Raw genomic sequence first — 22734 nt, forward strand, 5'->3', positions numbered from 1 at the left:
AGGAAAGGTTGTATGCCTGTTGCTTCGGAGAAAATGTATTTTATTCAACCAAATTGTGAAGTCTTAATCACTATTAGAAAATGGGACAATTGTTCTAAACTTTGTTGAAGTTAACAACATCGTTTATATCATCGTTGTTAACTTTATAATCGTTACTGCTCTGGAAGTTTAATGAATTCACTCGTGATTTGCTGTATTTCATACAATATTTGAGACAACTGTTTCAACTGTACTCTTTTATATTTAGATATTGTGAGCACATCATTAAATATTTCACGGTTTAAAGGATAACAACGATACCCTTAATCACGTTGTTAACTTTAACAAAGTTCTTAACAATCAGCCCATTGTTTTGTTCCAGAATAATAATTATACTTACACTAGAAAAAAATCATGGTTGTGTAAGTCAGTGTTATCATGCTTTTTTTTGCATGTAACTGAAATTTCATTGCATGGTTCTCTAAGACATCTTCCATTTCTATCATAATTACTCTTACTTCACCATTAAATTTACTCCTCACATTTTAAAGACTTTTGGCTGTGGCTTTTGATTTAAAGGTTAAGTTTAACTCATTTTTCATCTTAAAAATCTGACTTTATTGTAATCTTATCAGAACGTATTGTGTGTCTTCAATGAAGTTTTTTCCAGATGTCAATCAGATGGACGCCTTACTGGCCTGCAATATTAAAACATGTTTATAACAACATGTAGCTTTGAAGCATTTGTCTTGATATACAGTACTCATGGTACATTTGATAGGGCTATAAATAAATGAAAATAAACCTATTTTCAGGATCAAATTCTCTGGAGGACCGTCTTCGTAACTCTGGCCAGCCCGATCTGTTTGGCATGTCGGATGCAGTGGTAAAACACGTCCTTGAAGGCCATGATAGGGGAGTTAATTGGTGCGCTTTCCACCCATCGCTGCCCTTGATTGTGTCGGGAGCAGATGATAGACAGGTCAAGCTGTGGAGAATGAATGGTAGGTTGGAACTTCTTGGGAATATAATACTTGAACACTTTTGTGTATGTTAATGGTGTGCATTTCACTCCTAACTGCCATTGGTTTGTCAGGGCAGATGATCTAAGTGTTTTTAGCACTTTATGGAAACAAATATTTCTATTTAAAGAAAGTGAAATGTACTACCAGTACATATCATACTGAATATTCTCATTGTCATGTACATTCAGTCGGTTCTATAATTTTGACCAGAATTTAAGGCTTGGGAGAAATTTGTTTGTTCCACCAGAGACAGGAGCTTATATTGTGTAATTCAGAGTTTAATAATTTAATGTTGTAGATTTTTTTTAATCTTTAAAACCGTATCTCTTTCTTCAGAGAATCTAAGGATTGGGAGGTGTACACCTGTTGATGTCATTATAACCATGTCTCCTGTTGTCTGTTCCACCCAAGACAGGAGCTGATCTTGAGTAACTTGGAGTGTCTAATTATGCACTGCACATTTTAACACCATATCTCTTTACCTGTAGAATCAAAGGCTTGGGAGGTTGATACATGCCGAGGCCATTATAACAACGTTTCCTGTTGTCTGTTCCATCCAAGACAGGAGCTGATACTGAGTAACTCTGAGGACAAGAGTATCAGAGTCTGGGACATGAGCAAGAGGTGGAGCTTATCTTGTTATTTATTTATTTATTCTTCAAACTTCTGTGTATCGAAACTCCAATCCTTGTTAAGCAGTCAACAAAACACTGTAGTACATTAAGTTTTGTTGTCTTAACTCAAAACATGGAAGTATGTCTATTGTTTTTAAACAAAACATTGAAGTACATCTATTGTTCAAATTGTTCTACATTCAAACTAAATACCCATTCACATGTATTTTAGGTTCTTTTCATGTTGCTTTTTCAACATTCGGCTTAGTTTAAAATTGAATTTAAAGGATGAAAAAACAATATTTTTTGGCTCTGTATACATTACAAGTTGTTTTTTTACATCCTTCATACAATGCTGTCTTTGTTTACACAGGAATTGCATACATTAAAATTCAGTAATGACAGTATGAACTGTTGATTTTACTCAAAACATCAATTTGTATCTTATAGGACTGGAGTTCAGACATTCAGACGTGAACATGACCGTTTCTGGGTGATGAATGCCCACCCGACTCTGAATGTGTTTGCAGCAGGGCATGACAGTGGCATGATTATATTCAAGCTGGAACGAGAACGCCCTGCCTACGCAGTGCAAGGAAACATTCTGTATTATGTGAAGGAGAAACTGCTGCGGAAGTTGGATTTCACGACAAACAAGGACGTTCCTTGCATGCAGCTCCGAGGGTAAGACTTACCTCTCAATCTTTGTATTAGCTCAACTGCAGACTTTATTATTATTTACATCCCTGTCCCAATTTTCAATTTTAAATCCCTTATAACTGGAAAAAGGTACCAGGTATTTTCATTTTAGTATTTATAAATTGTGTAAGTTTCCCCTTTTAAAGAGTTTTCAGACTTTCAGAGGAATTAAGCTTTAGGATAATCATAATAAACTCTGTTTTGGTTGATAAATCAAATTCAATCAAGTAATTTGGCAAAATGAAATAAATCAATACTGAAACCTTTTGAGCTGTAGAAATTTATGATCAATTAGGGCCTGTGATTTGTCTTGGGCTTTGAAAAGAAGCCATAGCCTTCGGCCTTTTTTGACATTGTAGCTAGGGAAATCCTAGTTCAATCTTGCTTTACTAATGTAGACAATGTACTTATTGAGTGACATTTTAACAATTGCATTTGTACAATTGTTTTAACTCTATACTTTATCCTCAAATTATTGAGAATAATGTAAGTCAGAAATATTTTGAAATGGTGCACCAAATATTGATACTTTATGATTGTTGGAATTGTAATCATGCATTTTATTGAAATTGATTATGGTTTTCAGTGGCTCCAGGTCGCCTGTGTTCTGCATGTCATACAACCCAGCCGAGAATGCTGTCCTCATGGTTATTGTAAGTAGCTAAATACCCGGAAAGTATCTGTGTTGGTAATTGTAAGCATCTGAAGTCATTTTCTAACCTAGGTCATCTTCCAAATAGAGCTTTGCTGGTCATATGGTATGATTTTCTTGATATTTTCAAGAAATACTTCATTTTCATTGACTTTCTTAAAAATACAAACTTTTACTTGTACATGTTTGTTAAAAAACTAAATACACAATTATTTTAATTTAATAGAAAAAGTTAAGAATGGCCTTAAAAAGTTTTATGAATACTGGTCAAGCAGTCAGTTCGTAATTGTGGGGAAATTGTGGTACAGGGGCCTGCCCCTTGCCAAAATTATGAGGTTATGAAACCCACCAGTTGACTGTTCTCTAGGCCTCAAAAATAAATACCAGTCTCAGATTTTACTTACTGAAGAGTCTCAGAAGGGTGATTATTTTCAGCTCATGTATAATCTGTCTTCATGATGGATAAAGTCTTACAATTGTCTATGCAATCGAACTAAACACTTAGACACAGTCACTCAAGAAGACAATTTTCTCAGAGAAACTTGTATTTAAGTTTTGTTTCTAAAACATTTTCCATTCATTATTCCAGAGAGCCAGCAATGTTGAGAACAGTACCTATGACCTGTACTCCATCCCCAAGGACAGTGATGCCAAGAACCCTGATGGTAAGTTAAGATTATAGTGCATTGTTCGGGCCACTGTCTGATTCACATTCTCATCAAGTTGTCTGTTTATTGAAGGAAATGAAGTTGAGGTATTGTCATAGCCTTGATGTAGTGTTTGAGGTTGACAGTGTTGTTGTAGTGCAAGAACTTTGACCTCGGCAATAACTACGACTGTGAAGTCAAGAACCCCTGATGGTAAAATAAGATTTAAGTGAATTGTTCAGTCCACCGTCTTATTCACAGTTTCATGACTTTGTCTGTTTGTGTATTTAATAAAGTTTAGGTATTGTCATTACCTAGGTGTCGTCATCATTGCCGTGGCGTTGTCATTCTACAAAGACTTTAACCTTGGCATTTACTCAAAAACGTTCAAGGAATTCAATTGAAAACATGAAACTCATGCTTGAGACAATACTCACATGTGTAGCAAGGCCCATTACTCTGGCTTAAATAAATGATGAGTTATGGCCCTTTTTTGATTGACAAAAAAACCCAGACAAGCATTGGCTTTCATTCTTTAGCCCTTTTGTTCTTAATGTGTATTGACCTTCAATTAACATAATTTCTGGTTTCCTTGCTTTGAATTTTGATAACCGTGGAACCAAATAAAGTGTAGTAAAAGCCCTAGACAATCAAATAATTACTGAGGATGGATGTAGGCTGATTTTATGTTGATTGGTTTATTTTGATCACCTGTTATGAGACTTGTGGCATGTAACTATGCCTGAAGTGTTGGGATAGAAAGCATTTATAGGAATTCTACAATATTGTTCTACTTGCGGCCAATATTATTAGCTTGTATATTAGTGAGGATAAAAGCTACAGTAAATTCATGCACTAGTAGGACATGAATGCATAGAGTCTTTCAAGACATGTATACAAAACTTTGTGGAAATGAAATATATCCTGAAATCATGCGTAAATGACATGCAAAATTTCAAGCAACTGAAGTTGGTGAAATCATGTTTTTTTTTCAGCCCCAGACAGTAAAAGGTCCTCGGGCTTATCAGCTGTTTGGGTTGCCAGGAACAGGTTTGCCGTGCTGGACAGAACTCACTCGGTAAGGTATAAGTTTAGTTTCAAATGCTGTATAACATAAATAATGTCTTCTGAAATATCACTTTTAAATATTTATCAGCAACATTTTCAATGATGAAAATTTGCCAAAGCCTGCTATTCTTGATCAAACTGGTTAAATATGTGTTGGCCTTGTTAAAAATGTGACTTTTGCATTATATAAGAATCAAGAAGATAAAAAATACAAGAATCTTTATTTAAGATAGGGTATAAGATAAATGCACTATTTTCCGACATTGCCAGGCTTAAGAATTAATAGAAATTTAAAGAATTTGTGCTTGTTGGGTCTAAAATTTTATCTTTTTGGCTCATGAAATGGACAAAACAGTGTCAGCTATGATTGCAGTATTTTATAAATAACAATCGTCACTCTTTTGGTTAAACTTATCCAATTCAATCACATTTTTTGTAAAAATTCAAATGATGTTATTGACAGTGACTGTGTTATGACCGTAAAAAAAAATAATTCTATTTATTGTAATATAAAGTAAATTTTAAGTGACCAGAAAATATGTATAACGAATATTTATTATAAATCATTCCATTTCAGATTGTAATCAAGAATTTGAAGAATGAGATAACCAAGAAGGTTCAGACGCCAAACTGCGAGGACATCTTCTATGCCGGCACTGGGTGTCTTCTACTGAAGGACAGTGACAGTGTTACACTGTTTGATGTTCAACAGAAAAGGTACATACGAAATCTGACACATGAATAAAGTAGTTCTCTGATAGCTCCATTGACCTTAGTGTTAGATTTTGATGTAAGGTGACCCCATTAAACAGTGGTCAAAATTACCATAAGCCCACAAGCTCTGCTCTGGCAAAATGCTTTCTGGGTTTGCTCAAATCCTGGGTTTTATATAGCAGGGCTTGTTTAAAAATGTAATGCCAAGCAGTAGTATATAAAATTTCAGTTTGTTCATCCAAACGACTAATTTCGATGACTGTTAAATTTTGGTTATCATTTAAATGTATTTTCTTGTAGGTTACTAATATGACAAATAAAATTACGAAAAAAAAACATACGTACAGTTATTTAGGTTTTTATATTTGCTCTTTAATTCATTTAAAATCAGACATACATAAAATATACCTATTTTGCACTCTTTGAAGGCCAAAAACACTTGAGTTATATTTGTATTGGTAAATATTTTACATTTTCTTTATCTGCATTCTACTTATTCATTTCAATTGATAAGAAAATAATATTGGCTCACCACCCATCAAAATTCACACATTTGATTAATACTTTACTGTTTAAAAGCGCATTCTTTAGTCAAACAAACATGTTAATACCTAGGGTGGACATATTCCAGATATATGTAACTTCATGTCAATTACATGAAACAAAATGTTCATTTTCCAGGTCGCTTGCCTCTGTGAAGATGTCGAAGGTGAAGTTCGTCATCTGGTCAGCTGATATGTCACATGTAGCCCTCATCAGTAAACATGGTAGGTTTGGCGTTTAAACTTTTCTCCAAGTTAATTTTGAAGATAAAGGTGGGTTACTGGTTCAAAGTCCACCGGTTGTGGGTTCGAGTCACACCAGGGGTACTTTCTTAAGGCCTCTCGAAAATCGATCTCAAATAAATTAGTATAAACTAATGATGATTTTGCTTTTTAAGGAACTAGACACCAGGCAAGCAAAAAAGAGAAAATTGTCAAGAACTTGCATAAAATTGATATCGTTGAGTACAAGGACTGGCAATTTTGCTTATTTTTCTAATTTGAAATTAACTGAGTTTGTCTACTCCGTGAATTCCAGTAAATATAAAAATTATGTCAGTATGTGTAGCTGTACTCATCATGAGAGGGGAAACTATTAGTATCAGATGTAGTTCGTATTAAATAGTCTAGACTTGATTTGAGGAATTACTGTATTTACTGATCTTTGGACTCTCTCGTTTCTAGTCCCTTTCACATCCCATCCAGATTTGAAGTAATGAGAAAATAACCAGTTCCTCAGCTTTTACTCCGTTCAGTGTTTTGTACCAGCATTAGTTACATAATTACAAAAAACCACATCAAATATTTTAGTAGCAACATGGAAATTTTCAGTCACCATGTCTAATATTTCAGTTACCATGTCAAAAAGTCCAGTAACCAATTATATATTCTTATATGAAAGATTTTATATTCCTGTCATCTCAATTTGCAACCGTAAGCTTTAAAACTTACCATACATGATGGCTTTTTGTTCAAGGGTGGTTTGTGTGAAGGGAGTGAGGAGTTTATATGTGCCACCAGTAATCACTCTGATATTCTATATTCCAGTGATCACAATCTGCAACCGTAAGCTGGAAAGCCTGTGCACCATACACGAGAACATCAAGGTGAAGAGCGGCGCATGGGAGGAAAGCGGGGTGTTTGTATACACCACCAGCAACCACATCAAATACGCCCTCACTAATGGGTGAGTTACTTTTAATAGTGTAAAATACATAGAGATGAATGCATAAAGTTTTCTTAAAAGATTTCAAATTACAGCTCACTGACAAAAACTTAGAATGAGGTTCAGAATTTGGCCCCAATTTTTCAAAAGTTCTTATGTGTTACACTTTGAAGTAGCTTCTTTTAATTAAGCCAAAAAAATTCTTATTCATGATTTTACTAAAGTATTTACACTATTTTGAGTTTTTATCGTAATTGTCATAAAAATACTTTCCTTTTTAAGGTCCCAAAACTCTTCAGAATTAAAATATTACACAAATTATACCAAAACAAAAAAGCTTAGCTTTATCCTGTTATGAGGGACTTAAGAGGTTTTGAAAATTGGCACCTACTGGCTATATTTTCTATCTTTAGACTTGCATTTTTTTTACTTGTAGCAGATTCTCAGTGCAAATGTACTGGTACTCCTGGAATCTTTCCAAAACTAAATTTTAAATGGAATCAGCAGTCAAATTGATAGTAGCAATATGCAGGGAGAAATTTACTATTTATTAGTTCACATCCATTTATTCATTAAGTGTATTTCTTTAGTTGCTTTCATGTATTTAAGTCTCAATTTTTACCCATTTTTACAGTGATCAAATTATGATCCATACCCTAGATCTTAAGCTCTACATGACCTGTTGTAAAGGAAATACTGTGTTTTGTTTGGACAGAGAGGGACACTTGAGGGTTATGGCCCTTGACCCTCTAGATTTATGTGCTAATTTGTAGATAATCGATGACTTATTAGGTTAAAATGTTTATTTGCAGTGACCATGGTATTATCCGTACCCTGGACCTGCCCATCTACATCACCCGTATCAAGGGCAACAGTGTGTTCTGTTTGGACCGAGAAGGACGACCCAGGGTGATGGCCATTGACCCAACAGAATTCAAGTTCAAACTGGCCCTGGTCAACAGGAAATATGATGAGGTATGGATGAATAATGTATTGTCGGCAACCATGGTTCTTTCTTCCATTACACTTGATACATACCGTGGGAAAATTAACTGACAAAAACTTGTTATATGAATATGCATAAGGTAGGGGAAAAACTTTTCTTCCAATGAAACTGCATGTTACATTTAAATACTCTTCAAATACTCAGTATTGTCTGTTGTCTTTGCAGGCGAGTGGTCTAAGAGGCTATGCTGAAATAAGTAGTGCGGACAAAAATTTATTTGCCAGATAACTTTTGCCACGGGAAAATATTTGTATGATTGTCTGTGCAAATTTCTGAATTATTTGTGAAACTCCACATTAAATGATTAATTATTCATGATTACAATATTTTCCTAGTCAAATTTCACAAAAGCATATCACAGTTACGTATTGGGGGCTGACTAAGAAGTTGATGCAGTCTTTTTAAATAAAACATCTTGTGACTGAAATGATTATCTATTTAGCTTGAATCTTGTCATTATATAATTAACATGTCTATTATTGGAAGAAAACAATTGAATAGAATTTAATAGTATTGATATTTAGCAAAGGAATGAAATCTGAATTGGACCATATTAATAAGACTGACCGGCCCTTATGACAAGAAATCTTGAATTGTTGTTCTTTTGTAGATATAAATTAATATAATATTTTTAAAAAAACATTTATGGTTTCCAATGACTGATACCAGTCTATGGATAAGGATAATAATGAATATGGAATCTTATCTTCTGATCCTGGGGCGGTATTTATTAAACTTCTAAAGTCATTTTCTTTCTTAAGTCACTTTCCTAATTTAATTGCCTCTTTGGTCATATGATATAAAAATGTAAGAATTTCTTAAATACATTGTTTTTGTTAACCTTATTGAAAAAAACATTCTTTTATGTTGAAAATACTGGCACATTTCTTTGAATATCACTGACAATTTTAAGAAATCAAGTTAGGGAATGACTTGAGATGCTTTATAAATATGGCCCCAGTTCCGGATTTTTTTAGACAAGTCTCTTATGTTTCCTCCCTTTCTGCAGGTTCTACACATGGTGCGACATGCCAAGCTGGTGGGCCAGTCCATCATCTCCTATCTACAGAAGAAGGGCTACCCTGAGGTGGCTCTGCACTTTGTCAAGGATGAGAAAACAAGATTTGGTCTTGCTCTGGAGTGTGGAAATCTTGAGGTAAGGATATAAATGAAAATGATTATTGATGCCACTATCTGTAAATAATTAGTTTGGCTTTTTGCTTCCCACATTTTTTGGTGAAGGTAGGGAGATAAGATTTTCACTTACCATATTATACTATGTATATTATTTTCATCCCTACCCTTCATACTGTAAAAAAATAAACCTTTTTTACCACCGTTACACGGAAAACTTCTGGATTGGGAATATTTTTGTGGGTTGGCCAGAAAACAAACTTCAAATTGTGGCCAGAGGTAAAAAAAAAATCCATAGTGACTAACCTTTGATGAGCAATGTTATTCAAAGGGGTTTTGACTGAGTTACAATGTATATTTGTTTGTTTTGAAACGAACAGTAACAAGCCTGAAGTGTGTGAATTGTGTCAAAACAGTGATTAGAGAAAAAATATGGCAAATTTACCTTATAGCATAATAGAATGAATTCCAGCATAATTTATTACCACATTTGATGTATCCATTTTCAAACCAGATTTCCCTAAAACTGGCTAGGATCCTAGATGTCCCAGTTAGTTGGGAGGAGCTAGGTGATGCTGCTGCTCTAGGGATACCAGACAACAATAATGTGACAAAGACACTCTGTTATTACCATGTTTCCTGGAGAGGTCCTGCAGAGATATAATGGTTTATCAAATGTTTCAGATTGCCCTGGAAGCAGCTAGGGCCCTGGATGACCCAGCATGTTGGGAGAAGCTAGGAGAAGCAGCCCTGCTCCAGGGAAACCATCAGATAGTGGAAATGGCGTACCAGAGGACCAAGAACTTTGACAAGCTGTCCTTCCTCTACCTGATCACTGGAAATCTGGAGAAGCTGAGGAAGATGACAAAGATTGGTACGTGATGTTATCAGCATTTATATGAAAGTTATTAAGATGGTCTTAAAATCTTTTTGATGGCCATCCTACATGTATGATTTTGGTTATATCATGTAATTGTATCGCTTTTGTTTCTAGGGACATGGTAGTGCCTTTGATTCGATGCCCGACTGCTCACGTTGCAATTTATGCAGTCTGTGACATATAGGGGAGAGAAAAAGCCTTCCCAAATGTTAGCCTATCTGTTATGCTATAATAATAGAATGGTTCTTTATTTTTCAGCTGAGATCCGTAAGGATACAAGTGGACATTTCCAGAATGCTCTCTTCTTGGGTGATGTTCAGGAGCGAGTGAAAATCCTATCCAACTGTGGACAAAGTAAGATGAGCTGAAGATCAGCTTTCTTTTATTTGACAAAAATTTCATTGATTAGTAAAGTAAGCATTGAACACATACCCGTTCATCTTATCAGATTAATTAACCAGATATACCATTATTTGTACTGCTTGTTGGCATAAAAAATCTAAATGCTGTAGACACTTCGATTTCATGTTGTAACCATCATGCTGAAGGTAGGAGAGGTCTAATGTTATAGATTTTGCCTCTCATCAATGAAGTTGTGGATTCGATCCCTTCCCAGGGGTACTTTCCTCATGGGCTTGAAATGACACCCGTTCTTGTATCAACCCATGAATCAGTCTTGAGAGTGATATATATCAGCTTTCAGCTGGTTGTACAATCAAACTTTAATAAATTTGTTTAAAATATGCTTTCTGGTGAATTTTAGAAATTTTTCAGTGAAATAAAAGTATTATTTCACTGTTTGAAACAGTCAAAATATCACATTGATATTTTTCACTGTTTTGAAATTTTAGCCGGTTCCATATCAAGCAATTGCGCGCACAGGGCTGAGAAACAACTTCAATGATGTCATTTCTGAAATGACGTTTCTTAATACAAATTGGCGGGTTTTCCTTAAAAAGTGTAATTAAATGACTTAACTCCAAGTTTAGGCATGTAATAAAAAGAAAATTGTTTGTTTCACTGTAAGATAGCAATATATTTCACCTTAGAACACCAAAAGTTGTTTTTTTTTACTCGTGGTTATGCCTCTTGTGAAATATATATTTTGGTCACTCGGTAAAATATATTACCAAACCAAACAATTATCCTCAATATAATCAAATCATAACATTGAGCCACTCTTCAGAATCACTAGCCTACCTGACTGCGGCCACTAATGGACTAGAGGAGGAGGCATCCACTTTGAAAGAGTCGTTTGGAGAGGAGGAAAGGGTGCCTGACCTGTATCCTGGTGCCACCCTGCTGAATCCCCCACCCCCTATAACACAGCAAGAAGCCAACTGGCCACTGCTTACAATGTCCAAGGGATTCTTTGAAGGTTTGTTGTTTGACATAAAAAGTGTCCTTAAAATACAAAACTCTTTAAAAGGTTTATAAAGCCTCTGCTCTTTTTGTAGTCAGTAGTTCTGAGCGACTTTTAATTAATTGCTAGATTTTTATCCCCACCTGCCCCTTTTTTTTTCAGCCGCCGCTTAAATTTTCTTGACTCAAATAAAAAAGTTGATCTAGGGTCTGTATTTGCATATCAGTCTGGTACTGTCCGGGAACGGCGTTTATTCATACCTACATGTAAAAAAGGAGAAAAGTTACAATTGTGGGTCGTCTGGAAAGACAAGTATATGTTCCCTTATGCAATAAAAAAGAGCATGAAGACATATTCAAAGCTGAAACAGTCATCTAAAAAAAAATGTCAACCCTGCACCCATTTAGAAAACAAATGGATGAAAATCTAGCAATTAATTTCTATTGGCCTAATGTTAAGGACAGCTATGTATTCTAAGAAAAATGTATGCTTCTCTTCATTCTCTTCTATTATGAAAAGATAAATTGTTCTGTTCTTCAGGAGCAATGGCTGCACGTGGAGGCCAACAAAACAAGATGGCTGCCGCAGACGATATCGAGATTGAGGGAGCTGGAGAGGGCTGGGGAGACGATGATATCAAATTGGATGATGGTAGGTGGCTGATTATTTATAGAATAATACATGGTTGACCATGGCTTTTGGTTGATAATAGCCCCAGTTGAAGGAATAATTGCCCGAGGGCAATATTTTCACTGGTGCAATTATCAACCAAAAGCCATGGTCAACCATGTATTATCCTGTATATTACATATGTTTTTTCATCTGTCAATGATTTCAAATGGTTTTAAAAACATGATTTTGTGGAATAATGAAGGATATGTCATATAATTAGCATGTAGTCTGAATGTCTTAAAAATGAGATAAAACAAAATGGTTTTGAATGGCATTAGCTGCATAAAAAATAATGAGTGATTGGAAATCAAAATAGCAAACCTTTTCATATGTGTACCTGCAATTTTTCCATTCTTCAAAAATTTCCTGTGTTACATCAGCTGATTGTGATGCACAGCTAGGGTCGATCAAGCCTAGGAGCAGTTTCATAAGAATCTTGGCTTGAATGACCCTAGCCATTTCGCTGGAATATTTAACATTTCTCAGCAAATAAAGTAAAACAAACCGTTTCAACAAAACATTTCCTTGTCTCACTGCTTCATGACCTTTACCGATGTCAACATCCGGTACGGTTTCGGGTAGTACTCGTTACTGAAACACAGAAGGTGTCATTATTGGTAAAACTAATTTCACTATTATTGCACCGATAGTTCCATTTTAATCCCTTTAAAGCTTTTACTTATGTTTGATTGTTTGCCTACCAAGTATACGGCATCCATTTTTAGTTTCGTGAAAATGACGTCAGTGTGCACATTCTCGTCTTCGTCAGGCAATTATGCCATAATCGCCCTGACATGCCGTGATAATCTCACGGGCGGAGACGATAATCATTATTGCGGGAACGAATTTCTATAGTAAAATGTTACTATTTATAGTAACATGTGTATTATTGAATAATATTTGAGTTATAATTGTTATATAAGTGTAGGTATGAAATTGACCAACTTTGAAAAATGCTTAGAACAAATGCTGTATTCATTATTCAGGTAAGATTTGCGCAACATTGAATTTTATGTCCTTGGAATTAATATTCATTATACTTGTTTATACTTTTGTTGAAATGAATGATCATAAAGGATTAACTAGAACTTGTATTTTAAACCCTTATCCCACTCACAGATCATAAATTGGTTGGCTTCTGCCATTTGTTTGACCCCCCCCCCCCCTTTACTTTTGACACACCCCTAAATAATGCTATATTTGCTTATTTACAGATGACGAGTTTGGTGGAGAGGAAGCAGGCGTTGGTGGGGAGGATGGTACGGAGGGAGGGGGCTGGGATGTCGATGATGAAGATCTTGAACTGCCCGCCGACCTTGACCTTCCAGCCACGCCCACTGGCGGAGGGGAGGGATTCTTTGTACCGCCCACTAAAGGCACCAGTCAAGCACAGGTATGCAATATAGCATTTGAATTTGGCAATTGATCAGTGGTGGGAATCTTCCGTGGGTTTTCGGGATTTTGTCTCTGACGTTTTGGAGACCAATAATTATTAATCCATGGAAAACCTTTTATGTAGGAGGGGAGATGAGGGTGTTGTATAGCGCCATTTAAAAATCTCTTTCTCACAAATAAATATGAAAAGTCAATTAGTTTCCATCATAATGTGTTCTATGAACAGAACACATCTGTTACAATGTCTCTGAAATTATATCCTGAGGCGCTTGTATATTTGTCTATATAAAAACTCCAATATCCTGTCTTTCAAGTTTTTCCCGCTTTAAGAATACATGTATACATTTCGATAATTAACTATGCATTGTTCTCATTGATTTATTCAGTGAAGATCAGGAATTTGTGTTAATGTCAAATGTACTTAAACAGATATTTTGTTGTCAAACTTATATTAATTGTGATCATCCTGAGCTATATAATATAAACTAAATAGTGCTATCTGGAATGAATGTTTACACGAAGGCAGGGGTTAAATTTCATATTGATAATAATTTGTGTTGAAGGTGTGGTGTAACAATTCCCAATTACCAGTGGACCATGTGCTGGCTGGATCATTCGAGACGGCTATGAGGGTAGGTACTGTATGAAGACACTAACATACAGAGATTATCCGTGTTAATGGACTTTTTTACACTCAATTAATAAATTACCTGGGGTCTTTGATTCGAGCCCGACATGAGAAACTTTCTAGGGGCATTTCACCCAGGAAATGAAATCGAGCATAATTCTATAAGCTATAAACTTTTATTACAATGTAGCTGATAGAAATCACTCTAAGCAGGTACATGATTTATGGCTTAATTCTATCATGTTAAAGGTGTTGTATTATTATCAGTTAATTTATGGAGCTTTGGGCTTTTAATGTTGATTACGATAGGAACACAGGAAAATGCAATAATTCATGAAAAAATATGCACATGTTTGTATGTTAGGTTTGGTTTTGTTTGAAATGTAGCACATTCCCATCTTGTTTTCAGCTGCTACATGACCAAGTTGGTGTTGTCAACTTTGAAGAATACAAGCAACTGTTCCTGCAGACATTTAGCCGTAGTAGGACTTGCTATCAGGGTATGCCCTCACTACCGCCACTGTTCGGCTACCCCCACAGAAACTGGTAAGTTGATGAGGCTGATATATTGTATGATATTTAAAGGATATGTGGCAAATGTAGCCACCCTTATATTGCAAATGTAGTCAAGAGATGGGAGTTTTAGATGTAGTCTCAGTTAGACCTGCCTAGTACTCTGGTTTCACAGACACAAAATAAAAATGGAACTTGATCTGACTACATGTTCCCTAAGCAAATAAAAAAAATTGTAAACAAATCTTATTACCTGCAGTTTTAGGTATTTTTGACATGTAAATGTATGTATCATTGTCTGAAATATCTGCTGCAAGGGACGGGCTAAGTCTTTTTGAAGTATAGTGTTTTATTCAATATTTCTGTTCCTACAAAATAAGTAGGTGGTTTTGGCTGTGTTCCAGCAGTAGGCCTGATGTTGAAAACCTTAATTAAACAGTTACAAGTAGTTTATAACCGCACCAATTTTGAAAAGTCTTATTATATATACTCATAGATATTTCATTGTTTGGCCTCAAACTGAACACCAGCTGCATATTTATAGCTATACTATTGCTGAAGTTTGATGATTCATATTCATATGCATTTCCCTAATTGTTCTGAAATATCACATTCTGGTCTTAAAAAGATGCAGGAGGTCACTGTAGTGTACCAGAAGTTGGTCTCAAGTCCATCAGTTGCATGAAGCATATAGCCTCACCAATGCTGAAAAGTCTGTGATATATACTCATAATTATTTCAATTGGCGTCATTCTGTTCACAGGAAAGAGGCAGGTGGTCGCAGTGGTGTGCCAGCAGTCGGCCTAAAGTTAAACACCTTAGTCCAACAGTTACAAGTAGCATATAACCTCACAACAGCGGGAAAGTTTGGCGATGCTGCGGACAAGTTCAGATACATCCTTCTCAGTGTTCCCTTGCTTGTGGTAGATACAAAACAGGAGATTGCCGAGGTAGGGTTTCAGTTTGTGTTTGAATTGGGTGAAAGAATGAGTTTTGATAGGGTTTAAAACAGCTTTAAACAGGGTAGTCTGCTGCAAAAAGGGACAGTCAAATATGTAAGATTTGTATGTATTTTTATGATAGTTGTATAAATGTAATTAAATTATAAACTTTTGATTATCTTAAAGATGCACTCTTACTCCCAAATAAGATTTAGCCCAACTGATATTGAGTCTGATAATATTGTTTTGATATTCCTAAAATGATGAATAAATGTCAAAAATAATGGTTCTTATGAAGGATACCGAGTTTAATCTGAAAGAAATTAACATAAAACACGGTCTTTCTACCTTATGAGACTATAGTAGACCGCAGTAATTATTTTAGCATTCACCAATCATTTAATATTTTTGCGCTCTCTATTAAATAACCAGTTACAATCTTGTTATCAGTAATTAATATTTTCCATAAACGCATTATTTAGCAAGGAGTTAAATGTTTATCAGTCAAAATTATTGTTTGTTATACATGTTTATGTATTGCACCATCTCTTCAATTTTAAGCTCGAATCGTATTTAAAGGCCTAGTTTATGGAATGTTTTGCATGACAATCCACTGCTGTGCATCTCCTGGTAATTGCACTGATGTCACAGTAGGGGCCAATTTGCTGTGTATTTGTTTATTGGCTCAAGGCCATTTAGGGTCCATTCTATAATAAAACCTCCAAAACTGCACAGCAGGATATTCAGATCAGAGATCTGATAAGACAATTAGGCAATTAGATTAAGATCAATACACAGAGGTTGTGTACAATACACATTTTTTTTTTTTTGGGGGGGGGGGGTCTCTTATAGAAGGATTAAACTAGGCCTTTAAGTTTGTTAATTTGATAGTTACCTGTAAGGATGAATGGAAGTATTTATAACTGCCTTCCACTTACCCTTTATAATGTTCATTGCCTGTAGTTAAAATCACCTACATGTATATTAATGATCTGTTGTAAAGTTTGTCTATTTTGCTTTAATGAAGATCTACTTTAGTAAGGTTTTTAACTTTTATAAATCATTCAGGCGCAGCAGCTAGTTGAGATATGCCGCGAGTACATTGTGGGTCTGTCTATGGAAATGAGCAGAAAAGAGCTGCCCAAGGCCTCACTGCAGGAACAAAAAAGGCTATGTGAGGTAGGATTAGCGTATTGTGGACACTGTTACAGTAACCCAGATAATATGTGTGACACCACTTTCACTCTTTTTGACGATTTTAATATTGCCTCATTTCAGCATAGCAAATCAACTCACTTAATATCTACCTGATTAAACAAATATTGAAAAAAGGATATACCGGTATATTGTATGCAATTGTATTAACTGAATATTTTCCATATTTCAAAACTTGCTGAGCTTTGTAATTCTCTGAGGATTAAACATCCGTCATCAAAGTAAGGATTTGATGAACCAGCCTGAATTTTAACTCTGGTGCATGTGATAAAACAAAATAACAAGACCTACTATGAAATAAAATCCAAAATCAAGGCAAGCCCAGAAACATTTTTCCAATGCAGGGCTTACAGGCTTCTGCTTATTTCTATCAATGCAACTTGCATGTTGTTGATGACAACATCTGTTTGCATCAAATTTGGAAATTTAAGTGAATTTCAAGTAGAATAAATAGTACCTGGTCGGTAACTTTACTATTTGGGACAAACTTATTGAGAACCCTGTGTATGATATTAATACAAATAAGATCTTTCACAAACATTAAACCTGTGTACACCTGTTTTTCAGATGGCAGCATATTTCACCCACTGCAAGTTGCAGCCAGTTCACTTGATTCTCACGTTGCGTACGGCCATGACTCTGTTCTTCAAGCTTAAGAATTGCAAGACGGCTGCATCATTCGCTAGGCGGTTACTGGAATTGGGACCTAAACCAGAAATTGCCACTACAGTAAGTAGAATCTTTTTTATGAGATTTTTCATAAAAAAATATTGATGAAAATAGGGATGTTTTAATGATCGTAAATTATTTGGTTGGGCCTGAAATCGGTGAGAATCGATCATATTTGGTCATAACCAATCATCGATTCAACCCGCGAGTTGTTCTCTTATTTCCTCTTATTATTTGGGTTCTGTTAATGTATGCCAATTATCTCTGAGTTCATTTATACATTCGGAACCAGGCCCATTCGGAAGTGTTCAGTTGTTATTGTTAACAATATGGCTGAAAGCAACAACAACACACATAATTATACCATAAGCCTAGTTAAAGATAACGAGTTATTGCACAAAAGTAAAACTACAATAAAGGTTCTGTCAAAAAACAATTGTATTTTCAATAATTGGTTACCTGAGTGGAACCGATTATCGATAGTCAAACTTGAATTGATCCCCAACACAACATAAAAGATTTTTTATTGTACGCCAGATGTTGAAATGTGTTTATTGAAATGAGATTGCTATCAGTGATTGTTTTTAGGGTGTCTCGTTTTTCTTAGAAAAAATAAACTTAATGTGATGCGGTCATGTCATTGTCACTAGTGGCCAAAACCTAAACCTTGGTCATTAATTAAAATTATTTGCATAGAACTTTGAACTAGTTTAAAGAGTAGTAATACATACATGTGTATCATGGCTGCAAAAAATACCCCACAGACAATTGTTTTCCTGCCATATTTGTTTATTTTAGACTATGTGCGGTTAACCATGCTTTGACTATATTTTTAAAAAAACGGGAACAACAACAGTCAATCATTATAACTGGTGTAAAGTTCACTAATTCTAAAATGAAATTTGTCAATCCTCACAGGCCAGGAAGATTCTAGCTGCATGTGAGAAGAACCCAACGGATGAGCATGAAATAAAATATGACCAGCATAATCCCTTTGACATCTGTGCAGCTTCATATACACCTATATACAAGTAAGTTTTGGTGTAAGGATTATCAGTGTGTGTAAACCATGATACGTCTGAAAGCAATATTTTGCTTAAAATAAAGATTTAAATGAAAGATAACTTTTCTTTTACTACACCATTTTAAATAAAACAAAGGGCAGTCTATGCCGCGTTAAAAAAACCCGCCTTCGTTTTATTACCGAAGTTTGATAAGGTGATAAGTTTCTTCATCAAACACTTCAACAAACCTGTTTCCAAATTAATGTTTTGACAGTGCTCCGTCAGACGGCCGTATTGTGAAAAAGTTTGTTGAAGTGTTTTAAGAAACTAAACTCTCAATCAAACTCGGGTAAAATACTGAAGGCAGGGCTCTGAAATCCACTTAGACTGCGCTTTTTTTCAGTTAAAATAGTGAAGTTATCTTTGTTTCAAGTCATCATTCGAAGCAAAATATTGCCTTTCAACGTAGCATTTATAACGTGGTATACACACACTGACTATGCCAAATGTACATAAAGAGTATGTAATAAATGTAGTACTTCTTGTTGAAAACTTCTTTTTGGTACTTAATCGCTCCTAGAATTCTTCTTATTATCATATAAAAAACCCAGTCCAATACACCCATGGGCTTATAAGTAAATATATCAAGAAATTATCATGTTCGGTTTTTCAGGGGCAAGCCAGTCGTCAAGTGTCCTCTCAGCGGAGCCTGTTACCTGCCGGAGTTCAAGGGCGAGACCTGCAGAGTTACCAAGGTATGTAGTCAGTGATTTTACGGGCCTTTGGAGGCTGTCCTTTGTTAAAAGAATTAAAGTGTCCATTTTCCCGCTTTAAAAGCAATTTTTTAGGCAAAATATTAGTCATCTTTTAAATAAAGGAATATACAAAAATAATATATTTCTTGAATAACAACAAGACCAGCTCTTATGCTGTATATTATATATATATATATAAATGCAGTAAAACATTCATATCATTTCATTCATTTGGCAGGATTTGCCATTTTTCTCTGTTCATTTTTTAAACCAGCACATTACCCATATGTGCCTCAATTGCTTGTTGCCAAGTAAAATATTACAGTCTAAGGGAGACAACCTCTATTTAGTCACTGTAGATTTTTTTTTCTTCTTTTTCACTCCCTTGTCTTTGTTAACATGTTCTGGATTGAAAATGAGCAATAAAGCCATGCCAGAAGTGCATAGGCCCTAATAGGCCTCTTGTTAGCTCCACTAATCAAAAAATAAGAAAACTATACTAATCACCCCAGTGTCGGCATCGGGTTAAAGTTTTAAAGGCAAGTTGGCATTTTCACTTGTAACTCCAATACCCTTCATTCATTTCACTTAATACTTCACACAGTTGTTCAGGACCATCATACAATGAGGTTACATAACTCCATTAAATTATTGTCCCTGATTGTCTTTAAAAGGAACTTAGGGTAGGTTAAAGTTTTAGGGCACATTGTGTCAGGTTAATCTGAGAGAAACCGGGTTTTAAGAATGACATACGTCGTTATTCAGGCGGGCCTGTGGGAAGGCGGCATCAAATTCACCTATGTTATCAAAAAATTTTAGTTAGGTTTTACGTATAGTGACCAGACTACATATATAAAAAGAGTTTATGGAGACCTTTCATGGGATTGTGTTTGGGACCCCTAGGGTCAAGGTCACTTTTACTAAAAATAGAAAAATGATTGGTACTGAGTATCTTTAGTTGGGGTTGACATATTGCAACAAAACTTGATATACAGGAAGAGTTTTAAGAGAGCTTTTATAGGATTTAGTTTGGGGCCCCTAGGGTTAAGGTCACTGTTACTAAGAATAGATAACGATTTGGTTCTGAATAACTTGAGTTAGGGTAGACATATTGTGACCAAAATTGGTATGCAAGAAGAGTTTAGGTCCAGGTCACTGTTACTAAAAATTGGTAAAGCCGTTCAAACTGAATGTCACAATGATGACTAAGTTCTTCTGTCCATCATTTAAAAAAACCTGGTTTCATTGTTTTGCCGGATTTTGTGTTGTTTTTTTATTTGATTTTTTTTCATTGCCTTTCACAGGAACATTTTACATCATTATTTTATTCTTTTCTAAGACAAAACATTATTCGTGCATGTTGCCCGCCAGCTCTTGTTTCAGAAAAGCCGGTCAAATTGTATGAGAACATTGTATCATTCTGAATGGACTTAATTGATTTTGTCTCCCAGCCCTGTTTGTTAAATGTGAGAACAGGCTTACCTTCAAAAACTGTGAAAATATCTCACTGTTCGAATAAGCTATTTTATTTTCACTGAAATATCTCTATAAACCACCAGAAAGCATATTTTTAATACTGTATCCATTCATGATGATTGATAATTTCATAACTGATCATTATTTTATTTTCTCATTCCAGGTGACAGAAATCGGAAAGGATTGTATTGGATTGAGAATAAGCCAGATTCAGTTCCGATAAACAGTGTGCAATGGATTTCTAGAATAACTAACTCTTCAACAGTGGGATAATAATTATAAATTTTGATGGATGTTTTGGACAATTAATATTTACAAACTATTTGTGCATATTTGTGAGTGTGATATGTTTTATCCGTAAAGCCGAGTGCTTATCAGCCTAGCGCTTATTGTTATTTATAAGTCATTTGATTGAACTTATACGAAATTTATGTGAATTTTATCTCCATTATGTTTTCGTTTAAGCTAAATATAGGCAATACATAGCTCGTTGTGTGTTGTCAATTACACATGGAAACTGTAGCATGTATAACTTTTTTAGAACAAATACATACTGATTATTTATGATTGAGAGGGTTAAAACTTTGATTTACAACAGAAATTAAGCAAAATTCAGTAAATATTTCCAGATTGAAAACGGAATTATTTATAACATTAATTCATATTATTTATTGAAAATAAATATAAAAACTCAATAAATGCGTTTATATATCTTGGTGACTAACAGTTCACCTAAAGTATTGGGACTTTTGAATTAGTTTCTTCGTCAAGCAGTTTTTACCAATGAAGATAAATGGTTGTTAATAACCAATCTCCTGTTCCATATCTTAAAGGTCAAGGTCACATGGAGTGACTGAAGGTCAGATAAGGCATTTGAAGGTCAGGTAAGGCATTTGAAGGACAGATCAGGCATTTAAAGGTCAGGTAAGGCATTTGAAGGTCAGATAAGGCATTTGAAGGTCAGGTAAGGCATTTGAAGGTCAGATAAGGCATTTAAAGGTCAGGTTAGGCATTTGAAGGACAGATCAGGCATTTAAAGGTCAGGTAAGGCATTTGAAGGTCAGATAAGGCATTTGAAGGTCAGGTAAGGCATTTGAAGGACAGATCAGGCATTTAAAGGTCAGGTAAGGCATTTGAAGGTCAGGTAAGGCATTTGAAGGACAGATAAGGCATTTAAAGGTCAAATAAGGCATTTGTTCCTGACCGGCTCCATAACTCGACTGATCAAAGGATTTTTAAATTGGTGCAACTCTAGTGTTTACCAAATGGAGACTTCAAGCATGCATAAGGAGGGACCTATTTTATTGAAGGATTTTGGCCATAAATGTAATTTAAATCTGTAGGTCCAGGTTGGCTAAAAGATATTTTCACTTCCTCGACTTAGTTTTCAACTTTGTTTCTGGATTAATTCAATGCACACACATATGGCAACCTTGAATCCATGCGATTTTGCTTATTTTATGGGATTATCAAAACTTCTATCATAAAAAGAAACTGTACGTAACCTTGATTTTGTGGTTATGGAACTTTAATAGTTTGAACCATTCTTGGAGCAAAATTCAAAAACCGGTTTGGTATTCATAAAACATTTTATGTCTTTGCTTAACTTTCTCAAGTTTCCATAGTCAAATCAAAAGAAGAGAATATTTTTTTTTTAGTAAAAGTATGTTTATATTCAATAAAATCAATGGACGTATAATCAAGTTATTTTATTTAATGACCCCTGAAATACTTGACTTAGAAAACTTAATCGAACTCTGGTTCAATTTAAGCTAAAACTTAATGTGAAGGAAGAATATATATGTCTATAAAATATTTAACATTGACTATTTATAATTTTTGTATGGCTTCTTTCATTATGCTGATTGCATTATAAATAGTTGCGTTTTGAAATGTACTAAGCAACTCCCCTTTTGGCTTCAAAATTCTGTTTAAGTCACACTTGGGGATGTGACGTGGTCAAGCCATAATGCAGCCA

General features: G+C 35.0%; 1 protein-coding gene across 2 annotated transcripts in view; it reads left to right on the plus strand.

The window, feature by feature from the left end:
- Window positions 1-21457, plus strand: part of LOC128234694 (coatomer subunit alpha-like) — a 29482-nt gene extending 8025 nt beyond the window's left edge. Inside the window, exons 8-31 of one of the 2 annotated variants that reach the window (XM_052949108.1) lie at window positions 795-983; window positions 1493-1628; window positions 2069-2302; window positions 2904-2970; window positions 3559-3634; window positions 4612-4694; window positions 5262-5401; window positions 6080-6165; window positions 6988-7126; window positions 7918-8080; window positions 9121-9267; window positions 9930-10119; window positions 10384-10479; window positions 11312-11503; window positions 12029-12139; window positions 13375-13553; window positions 14119-14187; window positions 14593-14729; window positions 15460-15646; window positions 16706-16816; window positions 17420-17581; window positions 18440-18552; window positions 19199-19280; window positions 20920-21457. In XM_052949108.1, the coding sequence (XP_052805068.1) occupies window positions 795-983; window positions 1493-1628; window positions 2069-2302; window positions 2904-2970; window positions 3559-3634; window positions 4612-4694; window positions 5262-5401; window positions 6080-6165; window positions 6988-7126; window positions 7918-8080; window positions 9121-9267; window positions 9930-10119; window positions 10384-10479; window positions 11312-11503; window positions 12029-12139; window positions 13375-13553; window positions 14119-14187; window positions 14593-14729; window positions 15460-15646; window positions 16706-16816; window positions 17420-17581; window positions 18440-18552; window positions 19199-19280; window positions 20920-20979 (3149 nt within the window). In that variant the 3' untranslated portion in view covers window positions 20980-21457. The remainder of the gene's footprint in view (window positions 1-794; window positions 984-1492; window positions 1629-2068; window positions 2303-2903; window positions 2971-3558; window positions 3635-4611; window positions 4695-5261; window positions 5402-6079; window positions 6166-6987; window positions 7127-7917; window positions 8081-9120; window positions 9268-9929; window positions 10120-10383; window positions 10480-11311; window positions 11504-12028; window positions 12140-13374; window positions 13554-14118; window positions 14188-14592; window positions 14730-15459; window positions 15647-16705; window positions 16817-17419; window positions 17582-18439; window positions 18553-19198; window positions 19281-20919) is intronic. The other variant, XM_052949109.1, reaches the window with a different exon arrangement.
- Window positions 21458-22734: the final 1277 nt, after the last annotated feature.

Source organism: Mya arenaria, chromosome 5 (assembly GCF_026914265.1).
Source record: "Mya arenaria isolate MELC-2E11 chromosome 5, ASM2691426v1".
NCBI lineage: Eukaryota > Metazoa > Mollusca > Bivalvia > Myida > Myidae > Mya > Mya arenaria.